This window comes from Haemaphysalis longicornis, unplaced genomic scaffold (assembly GCF_048455015.1).
Source record: "Haemaphysalis longicornis isolate Haplotype H1 unplaced genomic scaffold, Haemaphysalis longicornis Haplotype H1 scaffold_5, whole genome shotgun sequence".
In the NCBI taxonomy this organism is placed as follows: domain Eukaryota; kingdom Metazoa; phylum Arthropoda; class Arachnida; order Ixodida; family Ixodidae; genus Haemaphysalis; species Haemaphysalis longicornis.
The window spans coordinates 175708190-175731543 of record NW_027526385.1 but is presented as its reverse complement, the minus strand read 5'-3'; the positions used below and the strand labels follow the sequence as shown (position 1 = coordinate 175731543).

Below are 23354 nucleotides of genomic sequence, written 5' to 3'. Positions count from 1 at the left end.
CGATCACCCTCGCAAGCGGTATGTTGGGCAAGATTAAATCAGGCTAGTAATGCGTTTTATTAGCCGGTCTAAAACTAAAGGAAGACAAATTCCTTGGTTCGATCTTTTTGCACTCAGCCAGTGGTGCACCCACCTGGCCACAAATACTGCGCCGTTTATTTCGGCAGCGGCATCTTGTGCTCCTAAAATTTTATTGCTAATGCTGGACAGCAAAAGAATGATGAAAACTCCGCTATTGGTGCCTTGAAGTGCGCATACTTTTTGCCTGGCATTTTTTTTCTCTCGCAATGCTCGTCGTGCAGGTGCTTGTCTTATTCAGGAAAAGACATCGAGTTGCACGAAACGTTTTGTCACACAACAAACTTTGTAGAGTTCTCCCTCCGCCCTTATCTATCATCTCTTGTAGTGGTAGTACGTGCGCGCATAGCACACGTACCACCTCAATCAGCCCGATCAACACAGGCGGTTTTTTACTACACCACGGAAGGGGAGATTAGGAATAGCATCAGTAATTTGGTGCGAATAAAAAACACAGGCTTATGAGCCCTCTTCTCCCGATGCTGCTCGCTAGGCTTCAGAGTAGGAACAGGTGCGGCGTGAATGTGCTCCTCATAGGCGCGAAGGACGGACAGCCTTCAGCGGATTACAGCAGTACACGCTAATATCCTTTCCCCCGAGCAAGAATAGTGAGGTGACATCTAGTAGCCTAAGAAGTGGAACTTTTACAATCCCGCTCAACAGCTACAATTCTTACCAACACAAGCAATAAAATTAAGGAACGTTCACGTTGTTGACATGCACACGGTTATTCTGTTCGACCTTCTTCCAAACTCTCCTTTTATAGAGTAGACCCGGTGCACTTAAGTACTGATAAGTTGACAATGACAAATTAATAATGATCGATCTAACGACGCTCCGTAAATGCCGATCCGCTGAGCAGATATTGCGGCAGGCTGAGTGCTGCTACGCAAGAGCAGCTGCGGCGCCAGAAGTAACTGCGTTGGTGCGCGACTCAAGCGCTTTAGATTACTGCAGAGTGCTTCGTCACTGCGTCTGCCTCTCTCACTCATTTTTAACAGCTGATCTGCTTAAGCTTACTGTGAGGCCCTTCCCAACGTTAACAGACAACTCGGCTCCAGCGCGTGCAAGAAAACCAAGCACAAAAAAAAACACAGCTTCCACTGGAGCATTTTCAGGCAGATCAAGATTCAAAGGTAATGGAAAGGCGCGCACTAGAAAACTCCGCTCCGCGAATTGGAGCTAATTGGAATTGGAACTGGAATTGGAGCTAATTGGAATTGTCTCGCTAAAAGAGACAAAGGAAAGCTACAGATGCGGGAAGCGTGGCCAGGAGGGGAGTGGCACGCAGCGAATGAGGTACCCGGAGTGGCCCAGCTGTAGCGGGGGAGAGGGACAGGGGTGTATGAACGCGCGGCGCGGTGCAGCTGGCGTGGAGAGGAGGCACGTCTTATGGGATTGGCTGAGCCTCACGATGATGTAACCTCTGACGTGCGGGTATAAATACTTATATTAGTATTTATAGTGGTAATAGCAATAAAAATATTAAATTTACTTCGGCATGCGGTTTCTCCAGGCCAATGCCCAGTCGCTGTTCGTGCGCCACGATTAGCTACACTGCGATATCATCGACACGTTCACGACTACAAATTTCCAAACAGATTGTCGCCTGAAGTTCTTAAACGACGCCCACATTTCATTCATCCCTCCATTACTTGAGTGTTTGCATATCTCATACATTTATCACAGAAAACCATCGTTCTTTAAACTATTTCATGTAGCCCAGTATGGAAAACAAAGAGCCTTTTTCACTCACATCACGGCACTTACAGCACGCGATAGACGATAAGATACTTGCCACGTCAACGCGTACCCTCCTTGCGCCGACAGGGGAGAACGTGTCCCAGTTGTGTTGATATATTTTGAGTGACGCGTTAGTTATCGGCGTGAGCTTGTCATTGATGACGTACACTTTGATGTCACCTCTGTCTGTATACGGTGACACTATAACAGGGCTGAAAAACTTCTTTGCAAAGTAGTGAAGCATTCTCCAGTGGCCTCCGTAATCTGGAAGAAAGAGAAAGTCAGAAACCCGCTATTGGCAGAATTTATGCACCCTTCAAATGAAACAGATGAACCGAAAATACCTGTCGGGTATTTTTTTTACTACTTTCTATTGAAAACGTTCAGTGAAATGGCAATCGTGTCACTCGCACATACAAAATTCAGACCTTAAATAAAGTATTGTTTTCAGATTGGCAGTCATTACCTGCTAGTTTAAGCTGTCAGTTTAACTGCTAGACGGAAGAAATTCCTTCGTCGAAGAAATATATCTCAAGCGAATCTCTAACCTCCAGAAGTACGCAGGTACAGGTGCACGCTGCACCTTCCTGTGATTGTCACCTACGACATTTTCTTTCATGTTACTTAGACTAAACATATTTGCATGATGTTCTATTGAAATTTGTGCGTTTTAGTTTTTTCTCTTACTAATTAGACGTCATAACCCAAGCTGCGGGAAACTGCATCAAAATGCAGCGTCGCTTGATTTCAATGTGTTATGGCTCTTCTGGCTTGAGCAGGGGCTTAAAACGCTGGTAAAAATTATGGGCTGATTTCCCCATCTTGGTCTGTTGGATATTTAATGCTTAATGCTGGGAAAATTTAATGTGCAAGAATCAAGTCACTACACATAGACAGCAGTCGCGCCAACTTCGTGAAACCTGAAGTGTCACTTAGTGTTCAAACGCGAATGTAGGTAAATATGCATGCTTAAAATTGTCATTAGCCTTCTCATAATCTTCGTTTTTGGTCGTCCTCCTACCTTGTGACACCGATACCTGGCGGTACTTCTTGTAATATAGCACCCGTCGTTACACGGCGACGGTGATTGTGGCGAAGAGATAAGGCACAATAGCGAGATCCCGGGTATGCTTCAGAAAGCGATAAAATGAAATAAAGAAACATACACGTAACAATGGTGTGATGGTACTACGTTCAGCACATTAGTTAACGCCAACGTTACTGTACCCATTCGAAAATGCCTTATGGGCGTCTGTTGAAAAATGTATGGTGAGCTATGGCCGCTTATGGGTCTCTATGGCCACCCATAAAAAGGCATAAATTAGGCTATAGCCAGCTATTGAAGTTTTTATCGATCCTGCACTAAAGACTGTAAACCATACAATTCTCTTTAGACGATTATAGAACATCCTAGTGTGTTTAGTCTATAGAGTCACAGCTCTTCAGGTTATTGTAGCCAGCTAAAGAAATATGTATGGGTTTAGTTCTATAGACCAGCCATGGCAAAGCACTTTTGGCTGGCTATAGACCATTGTTTAGCTTGAAGTCTACAGACTTGAAACCACTCAGCTGTCTTTTGCCAGCTATTGGAAAAAATGTGTCCTCAAGCTAAAGAGAGACAGCGACAAAAGCTCTTTTGGCTGGCTATGGGCTGTTGTTTCGCTCTACGTCTACCGACTTCAAACCATTCAACTGTCTTCTGCAAACTATTGAAAAGAGTTCGTCCTAAAGCTATAGAGAGAAAGCCATAAAAGCCATTTCGGCTGGATATAGGCCGTTGTTTCGCTCTAAGTCTACAGACTTGAAACCATTAAGCTGTCTTTTGCCAGCTATTGAAAAGAGTTCGTCCTAAAGCTGTAGACAGAAAGCCATAAAAGCTCATTTGGCTGGCTATGGGCCGTTGTTTAGCTCAAATTCTACAAATTTGGAACCATACGGCTGTCTTCTGCCAGCTATTGGAGAGAATTTGCTTTAAAGCTAAAGAGAGGCAGCCATAAAAGCTCCTGCGGCTGGGTACAGTACAATATATAACTGTAAACCTTTAGACGTGTTATAATAAGGCAACATTTTGCCGGCATTAAGAAAGCGTTTGGTGCAGAACTTACAAACCTGCATCCATAAAAGCTTCTTTAGCTAACTACATAGTAACATAAGGTTCCAAGTCTCCAGCCGCTAATCGAAAAGTGTTTACCCATAAAGGTGTAATTCAAGCAACTAATAAATCCTATTCTGCTGGTTTCAATATGACTTATGACGCGAAATTTATATGCTCATGATTTACCTAGCTACATCTACAACACAGATTGGATAACGATGATGAGGTTTATCGGCTGGTTATATGAACGTATTTGTTCAATAAGGTTAGGTACTTATTATACCAACAATACGGGAAAAGTACAATTAAAGGAAGCTACTGATTACGCTCAAATTCAGGTTGCAACTTTAGATACTGCGCGTCGGCAAAGCTTGCTAATGAACGTTGACCGAAAGGCGTATAATTTCTGCGAAATATCCACTGCGGCCCTTCGCTGCCGCGGTCAAGTGAAAAAGCAAGCTTCTCTGAAAACCGCCCTCACAGCGTCGAAGCAGATTCGAAATAACTTTCGCGGCCCATGGTAGGCTCTCTCAAAAATATGGTGGAAGCTGCGAACAACCGCATTCTTTCTCCCGCGGAGCCCACTTTCAGATTAGTCATGGAGAAAGTGGGAGAGCGACCCACGGCGGACCGAAGGAGGCGCGGTGAGGAAATTCTGGGAAGCGATGAAAAGGTAGAGGGGACACCCCTGCTTCCTGTTTTATTTTCTGTTGTTTGTTTGGCATACTGGTTTTGGCGATGGGTACCGAAGGACACGGCCGTGCGGCCCGCGCTGTGTTAGTATTCCTGCGCGCAGCAATGCTAGTGACAGACAATTTTCCCTGAGTACTGAGAACAGATACAACTTTTTCGGATGAAGAAAACAAAACATTAAGCGATCTTGTATTTACAAAAAAAAATAATTACCAGCGAAGAAGTTTCAAAAATATCGAAAGATGGGCACGTATCTCCGCACTATTTGCTATCGTGATGGGCCTGCTTATACCTGGATGTACCCAGTCAGCCACATTTCGTCTCCTTGCACATGTGCGCGGGCATGGCACGTGTTGCCTGGGGTTGGGAATTTCGACTCGACGGCAATGAGCCCGTGTAGACGGTGTGACGTCAAGCAAATGTGTCGCTTTTCGGTGTCGTAAATTTCGGTGTTTACGGTGACAGTGTTACGATTAATTCAACATCAACTTCAAGTCATGCGAAAATGGATCCCTGCGATACTGTGACAGGAATTTCATCGTACGCAAAACTCCAGGGTGAGTGATCTTACAAACTGAAGAGACTCTATAGTGCGAGAAATGAAGGACTTGTTTTGGTGTTCACGAATACTTTTCTAAACTACCCTGCACCACATGGGCATTGCAACGTACACAGAAGTGAAGATTTGGCCGCAGTGATATGAAAAAATAATTATTTTTTCGCGAACTGAGAAAACTTACAAGGAACTAAATGAGTGAACTTGGAAAAACGTTTTTTTATTATTGCATTGCGTGCGACCATCTTCATTGTTTTGTTGAGAGTGCATTTCCATTTTAGCCACCGTACTTGCAGCTGTGTGCATTGAGTACTGAGTGTAATGAACGACTTCTGAGTGCTCTCTTTTCTGTGGACTACCCAGCACCTGTAGATATTTGTGTCTCGGCGGGCGTTTGCGGGGAATGTGCCACGTAGTGTGGCTGTCGAGCGAGTCACTTAACCGTGAGCAAGGGTGTTGGAATGCGTGTGCTGTGTTTTTCGACTGGCGTATGTGAACAACTGTTTACTGGTGGTGAAGTAGCGTAGATAGTAGCCCTTTATGTAATGAATGGAATGAATAAACCCCTTGATTTTGTTTTCCTTTAATGCCTGTGTTTAAGCCTTTTGTGAATGAAAACTGGCGAAGTGTTTGCAATCGCCACCTCGCACTTCTTCTATATCGCCGAAATGTTCACGGAGCATATATTACAGAATGCAGCTAGGAACACAACCTAAGTGCCACAGGAGACGTTCTAGAGATCTGCAAGGCTCTATGCCGGAATGGCAGCGTGTTAATAATTTCTCAGCGGCTGCTGCTATCGCTGTGTTTCAAGTAGTGGTGATTCTCTTCTGGCTGCAGCCCCTGCAAAAATATTGTATGGTCAGCTATTGAAAAACCTTCTTATGGTTGTCTTTAGCTATTTGGCCCTATTATCTTTAGACATTTCTATGGCTGTCTTTAGCCATTCCTATCGGCATTCCTATGGGTGTCTTTAGATTCTTCTATAGCCATAGCGATATCGAAAGAAGAGCTAAAGACAGCCATAAAACTGGCTATAGAAGAAGCTAAAGACACCCATAGGGATGTCGATACGAATAGTTAAGACAACAATAGAACCGGCTATTGAAGAAGCTAAAGACACCCATAGGAATGTCGATACGAATATCTAAAGACAACCACACAACCGGCTATAGAAGACGCTAAAGACACCCATAGAAATGTCGATACGAATAGCTAAAGACAACCATATAACCGGCTATAGAAGAAGCTAAAGACACCCATAGGAATGTCGATAAGAATATCTAAAGACAGCCGTAGAACCGGTTATAGAAGAAGCTAAAGACACCCATAGGAATGACGATACGAATCGCTAAAGACAGCCATAGAAAAGTCTAAATATTATTGCGTCAAATAGATGAAGACGACCATAAAAAGGATTTTCTATAGCCGACCATACAATATTTTTGTATGGGTATTTTCACGTGATATTAACGCTGCGTTTGCTGCAAAAATGTGTTTATTCCGCTTGCGCTAAGTAGCCTACTTTGGTATTTATTTATAACAGGGTGTCCAACCAGAATCAAACCCGAACTGAAAAACGGAACAGAACCGGTCTTTTGGCCGGAAGTGAACCCGCACCCGAACCCTTATTTTTTGAGCTCACTCAACCCGAAACGGAACTGCACCAAAAAATAAATAACAGTTGGCGGATCACAAGAAAACGGTCAAACCATCTGTGGTTGATATTGCACAGTCAATAGATGCCCTTTCAGCCTTTTTTTATTCTCACACCGTCAACATCGTACCGCCCCATGAACGATTCCCTCCAGACAAATTAAAACACAGCAACGCTCTCTTTGCAGTCGCGATGCGCAGAACGATGCGCACCAATACAAAAATTTTATGCTGCTGTTGGTAGCGCCAGCAGAGTTCAAGGCTCACCAAACCGAACCGAATGTCATCCTTGAAACGACTCTGCCTTTCCCTCGCTGCGACCTTCTAGGAGGAATATTGGAGCACTCTCCAGGCTGCAATAGTGCTCCGTTTCGCAAAGCCAAGGACCATAGCCGAAGTGAGCGAACGTTTTGTAGCGTAAGCTACACTGGCCGAGGCTGAGCAGTTTGCGCGGACCTTTAAGGGCCGTGCTGCGCAAGCGCAAGGAGCATTGGATTGGATTAGATTTGGTTGGATTGGATTAGGATAGGATTGAAATAAATCGGATTGTATTCCAATCCAATGGGAGTACGGGTGTGTAGAGAATTAGGTCTGCACATTCGCCGGTCTGCTCATTCCAAAGGACTGACGTCATAGCCACGGCAGACGCACTGGCGCCGCGCGTGCCCAGCTTTGTGCCTCCGTTGCGCAGTAGCCAAGTCTGACGCTGCTCCGGAGCCGCTTCATAGGCGTTTCGCTTGGCTCCTGGGGAGCCATGCTGCGCATGCGCGAGGAGCAGTGACTAAACTGGACTGGACTGGACTGGACTGGACTAAACTGGATTGAATTGGATTGAACTGGACTGCATTGCAGTGCACTGAACTGGTCGGGGCTGGATTGGATTGGATTGGATTATTGCTGGACCTTAGCTCACTATACGTATATCTTGGCATAGCCTAGCTAAGCCACTGCTAATTCTTTCATTTCAAATTTTTGTAAAAAGGTCGCATACTTGGATAGTGTAACTGCCTGCCAAGTGTGACCCACAGCAGTTCCTGAGTTTCTAATCCTTTCTCCACTGACTAAAGATGCGTGTTCGACCGCCGTACCCCGCGAGCGCTTTTTCTGATGTTGACGGAAAATTGGAACGTCCTGGTGTCGACATTTAAAATCCCGGTAAATATATCCAAGTGACTTGAATTGTTCTGCCATCCGGCAACATAATCTCAGCCTCAGACAGAGATGTAGAATACGGGACAATATTTTAAAAGTTGTGTTCTCAGAGAAAAACAACAATGTGAAAGGAACCTAACGTGGTTTTAAATTATTAGGCGCAAAATAAGCAAAGAAGGAATCAGCAAAACACCAAAACGTTGGTATTGGTGCATACACGTCCTTTACATTTTACTACCTTTGGCAATCAAATATGTCATCAATGCAAATGAAGCGAGTGCCCTGGTTCCTGGTATAATCGTCTGTGTTTCCGGACGGCAGACCGGACAAGTTGTTGTGCCTTAACAGAAAAAGTAATAAGAGATATAGCTGGGAAAACTGTTAGCGCACAGTGTACACCGATTTCTTTTTCAAGAAATCGCATCCCTCGACCATCCAGCCAGTACGTGTATCATCTTAAAAGGATAAGCCGCGCTAAAGCAGATGTTCAGACTACCGACGGAAAAGCCGTATCGGGATCTATGGATGTTAAGAAATGACGTGTCATGCAGTTGGGTTGGCTCAGACGTGAAATGACGTTATTCTTCAAAGTTATTAGGACAGTTGCGGTAGCAGTCTGAACCCGGCCTTACAAATACATGAAGGGCAGGCCGGCCCCGCACCGCCCCATTCGCACGGCCATAGTCCTTCCTGCTTGCTCTGCAGCGTTCAGCTCTGATTTGTTTTGGAGGGTGCGAATTACTGATTTCGCGTCTCGCTGCTGTACTGCAACTGCTACTCGTTCAGGAGCGCGAGTACTGCTGTCGACGAATTGAAGATTCTCTGCCCAAAAAGGTTCCAACTCGTGCTTCGCTCGTAAAATTACCCTTTCAGCTTGGAATAACATAATCTGTTATGAGATTCCGCAATGTAGTGGATAGAATGATGGCCGGGTGTAGCGCGGATTGATGACATAGTCATTCCGAAGCACATATCGGTAATAGTAATCTTAAAATGTATTTTAGTGATGAGATAACTATTGTGCTGACTGTGGGTTAATTAAGCTTACATTGAACATAATTGTGGCTTACACCATGGAAAGGCTGCCGGCTAACAGATTATTTTAGGTGAGAAATAATCGAATTCGTTCGTAGTGTTAACATGGCTAGTTAGGACGTTATTTTTATGCTACAGCTGTGGTACCAGACGCTAATATTAAACGCGCGAGTACGCAGGCTTAACTCTAGTATTTGAAAATAAGCCTGGTGGGGTATTTCGTAGCGAGGATTTTTATTTCAACATAAAAGGAAAGGGTAGAAATATATCTCAATGTGACACTTCTTGGCGGTGGATTTATGTAGTCGCTAAAGCAACGTAAGGCCTGGCCGTGAAAGAACTGATGATTGTCACTGCTTACTGTGTTTTCTTAATATCTCGCCCACTGTTTAAAGTTTGCTTCAAAATTGCACCACTGTTGATAGGAACCAGCAGCGCCTTGAGTGTTTGTTTGTTTTATTTTAAAGCCAAAGCTTTCTTATTGAGACCAACGGCGTCCTGTCAAAAACAAATGAATTTCCCCATACACCGGTTGGCCGACCAAACAGCCCTGCTAAGATCTCTGGACACACAGCGCGTGCGTGAAACGGGGCTTTCGTGGTGTAAAAAGGGTTACTCGGAAATCTCGAAAAATAAACCATTCGAGATAGGACAACAAATAATGTATTAAAAAAGGAGTACAATAAATTTTACGTGCGGAGTACCATAGGACCGCACAATGTCCGCCAACGTCCGTGCGCATAGCCTTTACAATCGCAAAAAATCACACAGGCACCGGCGTGATTCGAGCCTGTGTCTGGTAGACCAGACGAAGTTAGTGTCAGTCGTCTTACCCATTGAGATACGACCGAGAGTTGGTATCAAACTAACTACGACCGCGAATATTGTTAAACGGCTTACTCCCTCGCCTGTAACGGTGCGGAGTACCTTAGGACCTGCCTATGTCCGTCCGCGTCCATCCGTGCGCACACCACCATCAAGCAAAAATCAAGCAAAACTCAATATGAGCCGTGAGTTGCAGTTTCAATTAGGGAATAATCAAGGTGCAACTCACGGCTAAAATCGATTGACGGTCGGGGCACAAATCGGATGTCACTCGTGGCGCAACTTGGATCTCATTTCGAGTCCCCGTACTCCGCACCCTCGCCATCATCCACGGAGTGGAGATGCTGCCATTTTTTTATCTCACAAAACCGGTGTCGGTATTCATATAGATTGCTGTAGATGCGTTTATTTAGTGGGCCGATAAACACACCATAGGTTCTTTCATTGTGCCTTTGAAGGTTCGAGGATCGATTGAACGCACTTCCAGCGAAGGCTGGAGGCAATTTTAGCCGAGGTTTCGACGTACTTTTGGCGCAGTATTCATGTCACACAGCTTTCGCGGTCCTCTCTTTTGGTTTAGGAAGGGAAGGTAAAGTTCTTATTGCGTTCTTTTAAGCTGCTAAATATTTTTTCCTCAGTTGATAATTCAACTCATTAAATAGGTAAGCGAACCGGTACAAGCTTCCGAACCGGTTCTCGTGCGTGCCTTAGACAAACCGTAACTGAACCAGAAAGAAATAAAATCGCCACAACTCCAACCGTAACCGAACCGGTATTGTTCTCGGTTCGACACACTTAGTTAGAAAAAAACGTACCAAATGATTTCAAACCTTCCGTGTGAAATATTCGACAGCTGGGTAGGGCTTTCTACGCTTAAAGTTGTAGTACACATCGTTTTTTCCAAAAATATACACTACTTGCCATTCATTGCTTATATTCACCTACGGAAGAAACCTTGTAAATTCACGGATAATTCACAAAGCCGATAATAAATCCCAGGGTGATTGCCCGCAAACAGCTGTGTTTACGTCGTCTGCTTCGCATTTCTGGCCGTCCACTGGGCGTGTTTTCCTATGTTTTTCGTCATTTTCCCATTTCTTTTCGCATTTCATTGAGCTCGGCTATTGAAATGCCGCATGTAGTGCAGCAACGCCTACTATACCTATTGAGGCCCACGATGGCGCCTGCCATATCCCGTTCAACTGCCAGTAGAGGAAGCCCATGTTGTGGCCGATGCCGCCCTCCAGGTAGCTCCTCCAGCGCCGGTACTTTTCAGCGGCCGTCCGAAGCGCCATAGCTTGGTAAACCTGCGTTGGTTCGGAATAAATACCGGTGAGTCATCTGAAGCAGACTGAGCGATCTGCTGATAAAGAAACAAGAGACAATAATGCGCGAAGTTATGTAACGACGTACTGAATTGGTCTACTGGCCTTCCTCAAGAATATTTCTCAAGCGACTTTTAAACCAAAATAACTACGACATACGTAGATAATATTTTAAAGGGACGAGGTTCCACTAAAGTAGGCGCTGTAGATTCTATTAAACTCCCACACAAGCGGTGTTCTGGAATATTTCGAAGGCGGGAAACAGTTCTAATTTTTTTATGGAGAGCATGTTGCTTCTCCGGAGCCAGTGTTTTGCATGGTTGCGAAGTGTGCTTGTTCTCTTCACGTGCGGTCACGTGCACTTGTCACGCGATATGACGTCAGCGCCGCAAGCACTAGGTTCTTTCTCCTCTGCAGACAATAGAGAGTTATAGCAGATCGCAAAAACGGTTCCGGTACTGTACAGGGAACCCGTTACCGGACCGTACCGGGAAGGCTCTTTTTAAGAGTTATAGCAGACCGTAACTACCGGACATGCTACCGTGACTGGGAGCGACTTGGGTTGTACGTCGTTTGCCAATTCTTTGTGAGTCTGTGGCGTATCCTTTGCTGAAATGTTTTCAGTTCTCAAAAGCGCTAAAGGCAGAATAAAAAAAAAAATATCTAACGCCCCTACAGAGATTTTAAACTAGCGACTGCGTGAACATGAAGCGGGCATTTTACTTCTACGCCATCTCAACAGGTGGCGCCAGCTGGTCAAGATGGGCTCACAGTACATACGGCTGGCTGCTTCTAGTTTTTCGTTGTATTTGAGAGTCCCTCGCACTGATACCGCCTGTTCCTCACCCGCCGATTTGTACACAGGCCCCATGTTGCTGTTATTACTAGTTATGTAGCCGGATCGCCTTTATTTAACCTAACAGAAGCTATCGTACATCGACACAAGCCACCGCAGTTGGGTCGGGACTGGTTTTCGCTTGCTGGTTGAGCTGTCAGAATCGCGTGGATTTCACTTGTTGCAACCTCATTTTGCTTAAACGATCTCATAGTTTCAATCCGTTCGACTAAGCGTGAGCAAAGCGTTCGTCTTCGGAACTCTTCCAAAGCGGTCATCCGCTTTGGAACGACGGACACGGTACGTCTCGTTACCGTCTGGGCAAGTCGCTACGGTTTACGGTAGGGTTCTGCGCATGCGCGGTGGGGTCCAGACGGTAGACGTTACCGTACCGGAACCGTTTTTCTGATCTAGTATAACTCTCTATTGTCCTCAGCGCCGCGGTAACCCACCCGGCTCATACTCTCGATACCCGGCTTGAATATTCATGGAAACTGCAACATGCAAAAGTTCCTTTTGAAACAAAGTAAATTAATTTACCCAAATTGATCTTTCATGAGCAATTTTGCAGCAGTCCCGGCAATTGTGTTTTTTTTTATTCTTGAAGCTGCAGCCATTTTTTGTACCTGTAATGACAGCGCCTATTTGTGGCATAATGTGCCACACTATAAAATTGAAGAGCCCACGGCAATATGGAGCATTACGTTCTCATAGAGGCATTGTGAATAGGGTGACTTGTTGTTTCAGGACAATTTATCAAAACGCTGCCTTATCCAGCGATGTTTCGCACGAGCCATTTTATTGAAAACCATTTGACCGAATATCTTCTCGTGGACAGCCTTTCATCCAAATCGTTTCCTCACACGCCGTTTCATCGAATATTAACCCCGTCTTACAAAAGGCAGCCATATCACTGTGATAGCGTTTGCTACGTAGAAACACTTTGGAGATATAACTGATAAAAAGTAATGACGGCAGGGCCGTACCCAGAGGGGGGATTTGAGGGTTCCAACCCCTCCCAAAATCTTTTCCAGGCGGCACGTAAGCACTACTTACTGTTGCTTTCAGCAAAACTACCCCCTTCCCAAAATCCATAACCCCCCGGGAAACTAATTTCTGGCTATACCCCTGAATGACGGTGCTGGCGTTCGCACTGCAATCCCCATGTTCCCCTGCCTGTCAATAATAAGTATTATCACCTGTATGCAGTCACGGCGTTTCTTCGATATTCTGCGGATGGAAACTTATCACGTGTCTCGTGGGTTAGGTATGGGCTATTTTACCCTCCCTCAGACCCTTAAACATTATGTCCACATGCAGTGTTGTTCAAGACGAAATTTCATGGGAAGCCCAAGCTCTACATCTCAGGTTATGCCTACGTTTGCCACAGTTCACCGGAAGCTTTGTTGGATGTTTCAGTGTTTCGCGACGTGCAACAAGAAGCGATGTGCAACAATTTTCTATTAAGTGCAACAAGACGAGCACAGTGTGAAAGATTTCAAGGAACACAACCATGCCCCGAATAGCAGTAGAGTTGAGGTGACGGAAGCCAATAACGAATCAGGCGGGTTGCACCGAAACAGCTGATCGCATTCTGTCGTGGAGAGCGGAGCAGGGCATTTAGCGTGCGCTGACTGAAGTAAACAGAGAGTTGCTTTTCACTCGGCTTCTATCGTCAGACGGAGTAATGTTTGTGTTTACTTGGTGTATTGGACATCTGTTCTGCGGTTTTTTGGTTCAGAGCACTCAACGGGCACGGCTTGTGGTCGGAGGTCGTCCGCGGTCACGCTATCTAGCGACCGCAGTCACGCGGCGTCACACACCCAGAGTCTAACGGCGTCAGGCACCCTGACCGAGGCTTTGAAAAGATACCCGCGTGATCCCATGTTACGCCTTCCGGGCAAAACGTAAGGGGATGCGCAAACAAATGGTTCATTTAGGCAGAATCTTTCGAAACTCCAGGAACCGCTGGCACTTGTCATACATGTTCACATTATTTAGCGCAAAGAAAACTACAGGAACATTTGAGGCAAAATATATGTAATTAACCGGCAGTCGCCGAGTTGTTTAGTCATGACTGCGTATAGGTTGGTGTTTAATGAAAAAACGTGGCCGCCGAAAAAAAAGAACGACGAGTGCGAATTGGCGCAGACAGGCTCCAGCACGTGTGAGATGAAAGCAAGCACAAAAAGAACAGAAATTTCGCCCGAACTGTTCCAGACAGAACAAGAGACAAAAGAACAAATAAAAGGATGCCAGCTGTCCCAGGAGAAGGCACGCGACCATTGCGAAAACGTGAAGATTTAATTGTAGTGAACAAACCTCTGTTCACTTCTTGAAGAGAGTATTGAGACAGAGAGAGGAGAACGTTTTAGGTAGTAGCAAAGAGCGGAGAACGGCGAAGCCACCCCTCTGCCGAATCACTGCTCCGCATTTCCGACACTTGTCACGTCGAGTAGCAATGCTTTACTTTTACGTGCAGAGCACGTTAGGGGCTCGCCTTATCGTCGTAGCTCACTGGCTGGACCCAAGTAGAGCCACACGGCGTTCCGTCGCAGCGGATGTCGTCGCGGCGTAACCCATAGGCTTTGAAAGCAACGCGTTTTATATAGTCATAAGCGCTCTATATTTGTGAACCACCGGAGCGCTTGTCATACATTCCTCGTTGTTTAGCGCAAAGAAAACTGTAGGTGCAGTTGATGCAAAATATACGTAATTAATCGGCAGCGCCAGCGTTCATTTGGTTCGGAACGCTCGCCGGGTTGGTTTTTACGATAGTAAGAGACAAAAAGTGTCAGTGTTACGCCGGCACTTCGCGGGAGGAAAAGCAAGCACAAAACTAACAGAACTCCCGCTGGCACGGTTTAAGGCAGGGGGCGCGTGAGCACTGCGAAGGTGGGAAATTTGAATCGCATTGGATGGTAGCAGTCAGCGAATAACAGCGCTAGACCCAATACGGCGAATCGCTGCTCTGCACTTCCGCAGCTTTCACATTGAGTGGAACGGTTGTAATTTTTCAAAGCAAAGCTTTCCTCCTTTCGTTCAGCGGTTTCACCGCGAATACGGAAATGCATCTTCTGACCGCAGACACTCCCTCTGCATCGCACCCGTTGAAGCGGATCGCGTGATTCACCGGGCTCGCTTTCGGCGCTGCGCACAAAGCCCGGTTTTCAGTCGTTTCTGCTCAGCTATCGGCGGCGGCCGCAGCGGTTGCGTGCGCTCAGCTGATCGGCAGCCGAGCAACCCCGCAGCGTCCCGCGCATGCGCCGCTGGGTCGTCTCGGGCTACGTGACTCGCCTTGCGCCCGGCGAAGAGGAACGCTCCGTTCGCCGCGAATGAACGCGAGGCGGGCCTCCTTCTGTGAGCATTGCACGAGACTGAACTCCGTTAAGCCGTGGTCGGCAACACAGCTACATCAAAGGTTCACCAAGCGAAACCGAGGCTGAACCAGACTATCACAAGCCTTTTTTTTTGCATATCCATGGTTGGCTGAGCTAAGCCGCGGCCATTTTTGGCATGTATGTTAATGTGTTTACAGGAGCGAGCTAATACTTTATGGAATGATGCCAATTTGTCAGCCTTCATCCGAAAATTGTGGGCTTTAGACTTGCAGCCCGCTCCACATTTTCTATACACTTCAGTCGGTACGAAAATCAATCAGAGTTACTTCTCGCATTGCTACAAACTTGCTGGTTCGCGAGAGTTCGATGCACTGAAGGAGTAGTTTGTTCCCTTAGGCTTTTCGGAGAAAAATTACGACGTGTGAAACCACGCCGACTTCATGCCGGCCTGATGATGTGCGCACCACCTGTGTTTTCCCTTAATTTCTGTTATTTCAGTGTTGAACAGAAAGATGGCTACCACGAGAAAATAAATCAGGGAAAAAACTGGTACAGTAGGGTTTCGAAAGTTCTCGGATCGCATATTTCGGCGTTTGGCGGTTCCGCAGCCGCCTTTGACAGAAGCAAACAGGGACGAGTGGCTGGAGCGACTCGTTGTAAGCCAGAAGCCACCATAACAGGGAAATGTGTACAAGCAAAAAAAGAGGCTCTCAAGCGCATCTCCGACGACTTGTGAAACATGCGAGTACAATAATTTTTAATGGCTATTGTTCATTAGAAGGAGCAGTGACTGCGCTCATGTACACTTTTATGCCATTGTACGATGTAGCTAGTTTGACACTTTACACTTTATTGAAGAATAAACTTCGTTTCAATTTCTGCTTAAAGCTTTACGAATTTTCAGTACGTCCGAAAAATGTATCCCTCCGTGAAATTCCTGCTATCAAACGCTTTGTTGAAACCGGTTTCAAAAAAGACATAAAAGAGAAATAGGACGCTAAGGAAGCATCAAAGGGAGCGCGTTCCTTCTGTTGCAGGTTGCCGATAACCGCCACGTGAAGTTGGAGTGACGAAAACTTGCGGTTGACAAAGGCACGCGTTTTCTATGCGGTTCTAAAATTACAAAGTATCTCTTTCTTCGCACATGCATTAGTGACAAAAGAGGCTTGCAATTTTCCAGCAGCAATACTAACGACGCCGGAAGCTTCCAAACAGGATTCGATGAAACCGGCGATGCCACTTCGGCGACACCAGTTTCGATGAAGCGGCTTCGATTAAACGAGCATGCCTTCGAGAAATTGGCGTTCGATGAAATGGCGTTTGATGAATTATACTAGGTGCAATTGTCGACCAAGTGGAATTCAGCTCACGCGGGAACTCTAAAAGACGTATACGACTCCATCGCTACGTATAGTAGACATGGGTGGCGCTTACTCGCTCCCGAAACCCCACGAGAGTTGACACAAAACATCAGTGAACTATAAAAGGAACCTGCAGAGAAATATTAGAGGGTTTTGTTCAGAAAACATTATGAAACCGTGCTACAAATTGAGAATTTCGGCAACTAGAAATGGAAATTTTTCTTCGCAGTACGGAACATCACTGTTCCTTCGCCGAACGGTAATGCGCAGCTACGATGAATTCCAGTAGTAGACTCTCGATAAACAGAACTTCAAGGGACCTAAAAATTAGTTCCGTTTAACAGGAGTCCCGTTTACTGAGATGGATGTGTGAAAGTGCAAATTTATGTGCGTACACACTCCTAATACCATCTCCAGGAATTCTGAGCGTTACAAAGTGAATGCAGCTGATAGTTCTTCGGAAAGCATGAAAACTACAAGATGTTTAGGAACAGCATTTACAATGTTGATATGACAACATTGAGTCGCTGTGGAATACAAAATGCATCAAATATGGCACGAATTATGCGGCAGTAGCGGAGCCCTGTAACCTCGGAGTCTTGAATCGAGACCGAAGGACTGGAACAAGAACTACGATGCTTCATTTGTTACGCTAACACGGCTGACCACTAACGAGACAAAGTTTACGAGGTCAATAAGGTTAAAAAAACATGGAGGAAGGAAAAAAACAAAAACAAAACAGCCGTTACCATAAAAAGCTGATTCTCATGCCAATAGGATGTTTATCTCTTGTTCCGTTTACACGATGACGCAGTAATTTTAGTTACCATTACGTGGAGTTTTTTTTACGTTATCTGAATACAAAACCAACCAACTTACAGGCTGTTGTTCCGTTTAAGCGGCAATTTCGTTTAAGCGATTTCCATCTATCGAGATTTTACTGTAGTTCCCTTACCGTTTGAACAAGTATGAGCACACCCTCTCTTAGGGCATTCGTCAATTAAAAATAATTTTGCCAACGCTCATGTAGCTGATCATTCACCCGCGCGCATACCCGTGTCATCGTTGCGTGAAATACTTGCTGTATATACACTTTTATATGGCAACTAACCTTATTGCTACTACCCGTGAGCAGCTTTCCTTGTATGACCACTGAGTTTTTGCCGTAACTTCGGCTCAGTCTTAACCCGCGTCGCCTCACTGCTTTTTCCGCCCAACTTGATCAAGCTTCCCGCTTGTGGTTTCTTTCCACTCGCATTCGTGTTTTAAAACTGCGCGCTTCGAGTGGTAATTTGACCACAACGACCTCTAGTTACCCGATGTACTGCTCCCTTCCGACTTTTGCCGCTTCAGAAATAACGCGTCATTTTATGCATCAAACGAGAAAGACATTTCCCGCAGATCTAACAGCAGATAATATTCCTCACGTTTAAAGGAGCCATGAAGAGAAAATATGCCTTTGTTTAATATGAAAGAACTAGGATTCAGTATCTCACTCAGCTCCATTGCAGCCACAACAGATGTTCTTTTTTAACAAAAAAAAGCAAGAAGTATATGAAAACTTTCAAATTGTGCGCCTCAGTGACGGGTTATGAGCAAGAATGACGTCATACGGGCAAACAATAAAACATAATTTTCAGTGCGTTAACTGCACGTTAGCATTCAAGTGATGTGGTCAAATGGAACTAGAGGCCCCATTACAGACGTCCAGTCATGTGTCGTTGCGACAGGTCAGTTAGGCGGCCGCCAGTCGCACAAACAAGGTTCTGTGACGTCATAGAAAAGTTGCGGGATATTAGCTTGGCGGTCGCGACTGCTTCACACGTTTTCTTTAATATCTCCGTCATTTGTCCGAAAATTGCGATGATATTGGTGTCATTGTTATCGGGACTGGGCAGTATTTCTAATAAACCTAAATTCTATTTCGTCTTCATGACTCCTTTAGACCACCAAAAGTTGGCGGCGGTGTTGATAGCAATCCATTGAGGCCGAATATCCGATTTGGCTTCGAGATTCGATACAGGCAAGGTAAAACCTTATTTTATAGGGAGGAACTAGGCTTTAGTAACCTATATAATACTCAATTCCGTTGCCGGCCCGAACAGAAGCTGTTTTCACTAATAAAAGATAAATTTTAGTAAAACACTGAAACTGTGCGCATCAAAACGTGAGCAGACATGTAATAGTGCTAGTTTTTAAAAAAAAGACTAATATTCGGGAGGCTACATACTAGAATAAAGCTGGCGTTACCAAAAGTAAATGAAAAATAACCGCAGCCAGCAGTTTAGCCTCACAGTTATGATTCTGCAACGGAGTTTCCGACGCCTCCCTATCATTGCGATAATTAATCCCTATCACGACACAATCACTGGGCGATACAGCGGCTGGTGAGTCGCCACACTTCATGTGTTTCTCTTATCATCAACAGGGCTTGCTCAAAGTTTGTGTAGAACGTGCAATAATTTTTATTTGTACCAATCAGTCGATTGTATGAACCAAACGCGCATTTTGTTCATAATTAGCTCATTTGTCAGAAGGTATAATTAAAAAAAAAATACACTAGATTCGCACAACGTAAAAGCTGTCAAGGACGGGGCTGTGATCCACCAAAACGTTTATGGGGTCCTCTCTTTACTACTTTCAGTATCAGCCAGGCGTTGATATCGAAAATAATCAATAGACTGCGGCGGAGCACCTTAAAAACCCGTTAAAAGAGACTGGGTGGAGTTTTCAAATATTTGGTATAAAAATCCGGCAATTTATGATTTCTTTCTTTCACATCATTGTGCACTCATTTTTGGCCTAGTACCGTCAGCCTCCGGGGCAAAGGCGCAGCGCAAAGATCACCCCAACACTTTGCATAGCAGTAACGTTTGGGTGCGTAGCTCAATAGGATTAACTTCGGCTTCGTAACGCGAGGGACCCAGGTTCAGTCCCGACCAGGAGAAGCGGTGATTTTTTCAAAGCCTCTGTTTAGGTGCGTAACACCGCGTGCCTGCGATGGCTAGACACCCTGACCCCGTACGAGCTACAACGGGCCCCTAATGTGCTCCGCACTGAAAACATTCGTGGGCCCCTAAAGTGCTCCGTACTGAGAACTTTCGTGGGCCCCTAAAGTTCTCCGTATTGAAAAATTTCGTGGGTCCTTAAGTGCTCCGTACTGAAAACTTTCGTGGGCCCCTGAAGTGCTCCATACTGAAAACTTTTGTGGGCCCCAAAGTGTTCCGCACTGAAAATTTTCGGGGGCCCCTAAAATGCTCCGTACTGAAAACTTTCGCAGGCCCCTAAAGTGTTCCGTACTAAAAACTTTCACGTGCCCCTAAAATGCTCCGTACTGAAAACTTTCGTAGCCCTTTTTGCGTGTTCTCATCAACTATGCTTTCACCATTCAAAGACTGTTGCAGACAGTATACCCAGGAAACGTCTAGAATACTGCAACACCAGTCCTGACACGGCGCACACGCCCACACAAATTATCAAGCTAACTAGCATAACAGGGCAAGAAATTGTAATACAAAGAAGATGAGATGTAGTACATAAATAATTCTTCCTTTGACCCCACGGCAGCTTCTAAGCACGCTGGTGGCTCACAGCAGTTCTATCACAAAATGACAGTAAGAAAAGGTGGATGTTACGAGCGCCCTGAACGCCGCTTCTGTTGGCATTGCGTCGCTAGTTGCGACCGAAAGCATTTAAACTTTGTTCTCGTTCTGAACTTTGCTGCACCGACAGCGAACCGCATGCACCTTCTGCGAAAAATAAAAGAGTATGCAGAATAGTCCAGCAAGAAGCTAATTGTTCTTCCTTTTTTCTGTGGGCAACACTCTACACGGCCAACTTTGTTTTTATCGCATCACGATACTTCGATTTAGGCCGATTATAGTTAAAATCTATATGTTGACGGTGGTACCCACATGGGAATGGGTAGCAGATAAATTACAATATTTCATTCTTCTATCCTAGTTTTGATTATTAATAGTTTGTTTGTTTTTATCTTGTCCTGAGTTATTACTTGCTACAGAGCTTCCGGTGATTTATGAAGCAATAAATATCGGTCGCACAAGGTAGACCAGTCGTTTGAAGTCTGTTCTTGGAAGAGCCTACACCCATTTTGGTAAGTGTGATGGTGACGAATACTGGTGCGTGCATTGTCTTTATGGCGGCATAAAAATGATCAAAACTTACCTGGCTAAGATAAGATACTGCTTCGTACGCCCGGTGCGGCCGAATGCCCCTTTCTAGCGCCGGCGCACGGAATTTTGTTCGTATATTATCAATTACTCGTCCTTCCCCTAGAACAAGAGAACGCAAATTATTATTTGCAAGAAAGAACACAAACATTTCAGCCCCGGCCCATTAAGCAATGTTATCAACCACAAAAAGCTTGAAGCCAGTTTGGAATACAACACCGTGACATCAGAATACGATTACGCCTACCGTAATGCTAGTTGCGTCGGTCGCTTAGCATGAACTTTATGTTGGATAAAGGAGGTAAATTATGCCACAATATTTATTTAGTACTTTTCTTCGATTCTTTTATCTATGGTATTGTGACCTGTTTGGTCCAAGTAACTTACGGTCTGCCGCAGTCTCAAGTCGATAAACTTCAACCTTTATCTGTGATCCATGTAGGTCCCATAAATTACTACACTAATGAGTACTGTGAAACTAGTTTCCGGTCGATTATACATGACTGAGATCCCGTGTTTGACGGGGAAGATGAGACTCCAGTCGGCATTTCGCTACGGCTCCCTACGTGTGCGGTGGCTGCGGGCGCGCTTTTGCGTAAACTTGCCAACCAGCCTGGGCGGAAGAGTTTTACGTGCTTAAATGTTGCAGAGTCATTCGGCTGGATTGAATGCCTAAATGGTTTTAAGCACAATCGTGTCCTTCAAGCATTTCAAGTGCACAGCACTTTAGGGGCTCGCCTTGTCGTCGTAGCTAGCTCGCTCGACCCAAGTAGAGCCACACGGCGTTCAGCCGTAGCAGCTGCCATCGCGGCGTTACCAAGGGTCTTCGAAAGCCAAGCGGTTTATATAGTCATAAGTGTTCCAAACTCGTCAATCGCTGGCGATTGTAATACATCTTCCGTTGTATAGCGCAAAGAAAACTGTAGGTACATTTGAGGCAAAACATACGTAATTAACCGGCAGCGCCAGCGTTCATTTTGCTCAGAACGGTCGTCGGGTTGGTTTTTACGGTAGTACGAGAAAAAAAGTGGCAGTGCAACGCCGGCATGTGCGGGAGGAAAACAAAGCATGAAAAGAACAGAACTCCCGCTGGCGCAGTTTGAGGCAGGGGGCGTGCGAGCGCAGCGAAGGCGAGAAACTTGAATTGCATTTGGTGGTAGCCGTGAGCCGGTAACAGCGCTACAGCCTATTAATGCGAATCACTGCTCTGAACGTGCGACTGCTTTCACATTGAGTGGAACGGCTTTAATTTTTTATCAATGGAAGTTTGCTTTATCTTTAGAGCGCAGACGTTAAGGCAGCCCTTTCTGATTTTCTGAGCACCGCGGTTACTGCACCCGCAAGGACCTCACTCACGCGGCGCAGCGACTGAGCGGCTAAGGAATCGTGCTGCTGAGTAGGAAAGCACTGGTGCCATAGTGGCCGCCGCAGCCTTTTTTCTGGCACATTCAAAGTGTAACGTCCTTGCTACGAGATTATGGCGCGCGCTAAAATTCCTGAGTTCAGCTATTTCTGTACTCCTATATAGACGAAAAGAAGGGAGGGGATGAACATTTGGGAGTTCAGAGACACTTGAATAACGACGAAGGTCAGGGGGAGGGCGTAAGTCAGCGTGATCTTATTGCGGAGACGGCCACCAGGGCTCTTTCGACGGCCAGGTTGTGTGTTTGTTGGGCATCGCCTTCTTCTCCCCGGCGAGAAATCAACCCGTGGCAGGCGCAGACTCCAGACCTGAAGTCGGGTTTTGTTCCCAGTACAGAGTACACCGAGAACCAACCGGTTAAAAGAGGGAGGAAGGCACTGAGGAGGAAGGTAACGGCCAGGCCTTTGGGATAAGTCGAAAGAACCACCTGGGGGATGCCGGAGCTAGGTAGAAGGTGGCGATGCGGAACAGCTCGTTTTACTTCACGTCCGTGATGAAACGCGAGTTCGGGTCATTGAAAGGACTGCCGCGTTACAACAACACGCTCACCAATCTTAACGAAAACGTCACTCAAATGAGGAACACACGAAGAAAACCGATACTCGGAAGGCGACAATCCTGCTAGTTTTGCGCTCAGGACTTTTAATAACATGTTATTGGCCACATGTCGCCATTGCCCGAGGCTGACACGACCAGACAGAAATAAAATCAGGAATAAAAACAAGTGTTCGCGCTTCAATTTAGTGCCTCTTGTTTTCATAGAAGTAAGAATGGGGGTGTAAACGGTGCAAGTAAGGGAAAAAACCTGTAAAACTACAAGCATTGGGCGTGCGGCGTGCATTGGGCCGGCGGAGGCAGCACCGCCGTCGGCTTGTTGAACTTGCTTCATACGACACTGTCCAAATAGCATAAGACACACTGCAACTTACGTGACCTTGTTCGTCGAGTCGTAGCCGGTTTTCTACAAAACGGCTGCTATGGACCCTTACAAAAATAAGGCAGGTACAAGTTCGTTCAGCAATAAGCCGTCTGCGAATAGGGTCCCA

General features: G+C 45.6%; 1 protein-coding gene across 1 annotated transcript in view; it reads right to left on the bottom strand.

Annotated features, from left to right (window-relative positions):
* Positions 1–1326: 1326 nt before the first annotated feature.
* LOC144140010 (beta-mannosidase-like) overlaps positions 1327–23354 on the bottom strand; it is a 119488-nt gene continuing 97460 nt past the window's right edge. Inside the window, exons 14-17 of the mRNA XM_077672224.1 lie at positions 20881–20987; positions 10996–11140; positions 1877–2085; positions 1327–1395 (exon numbers count right to left, since the gene is read on the bottom strand). Coding sequence (XP_077528350.1) covers positions 1327–1395; positions 1877–2085; positions 10996–11140; positions 20881–20987 — 530 coding nt within the window. The remainder of the gene's footprint in view (positions 1396–1876; positions 2086–10995; positions 11141–20880; positions 20988–23354) is intronic.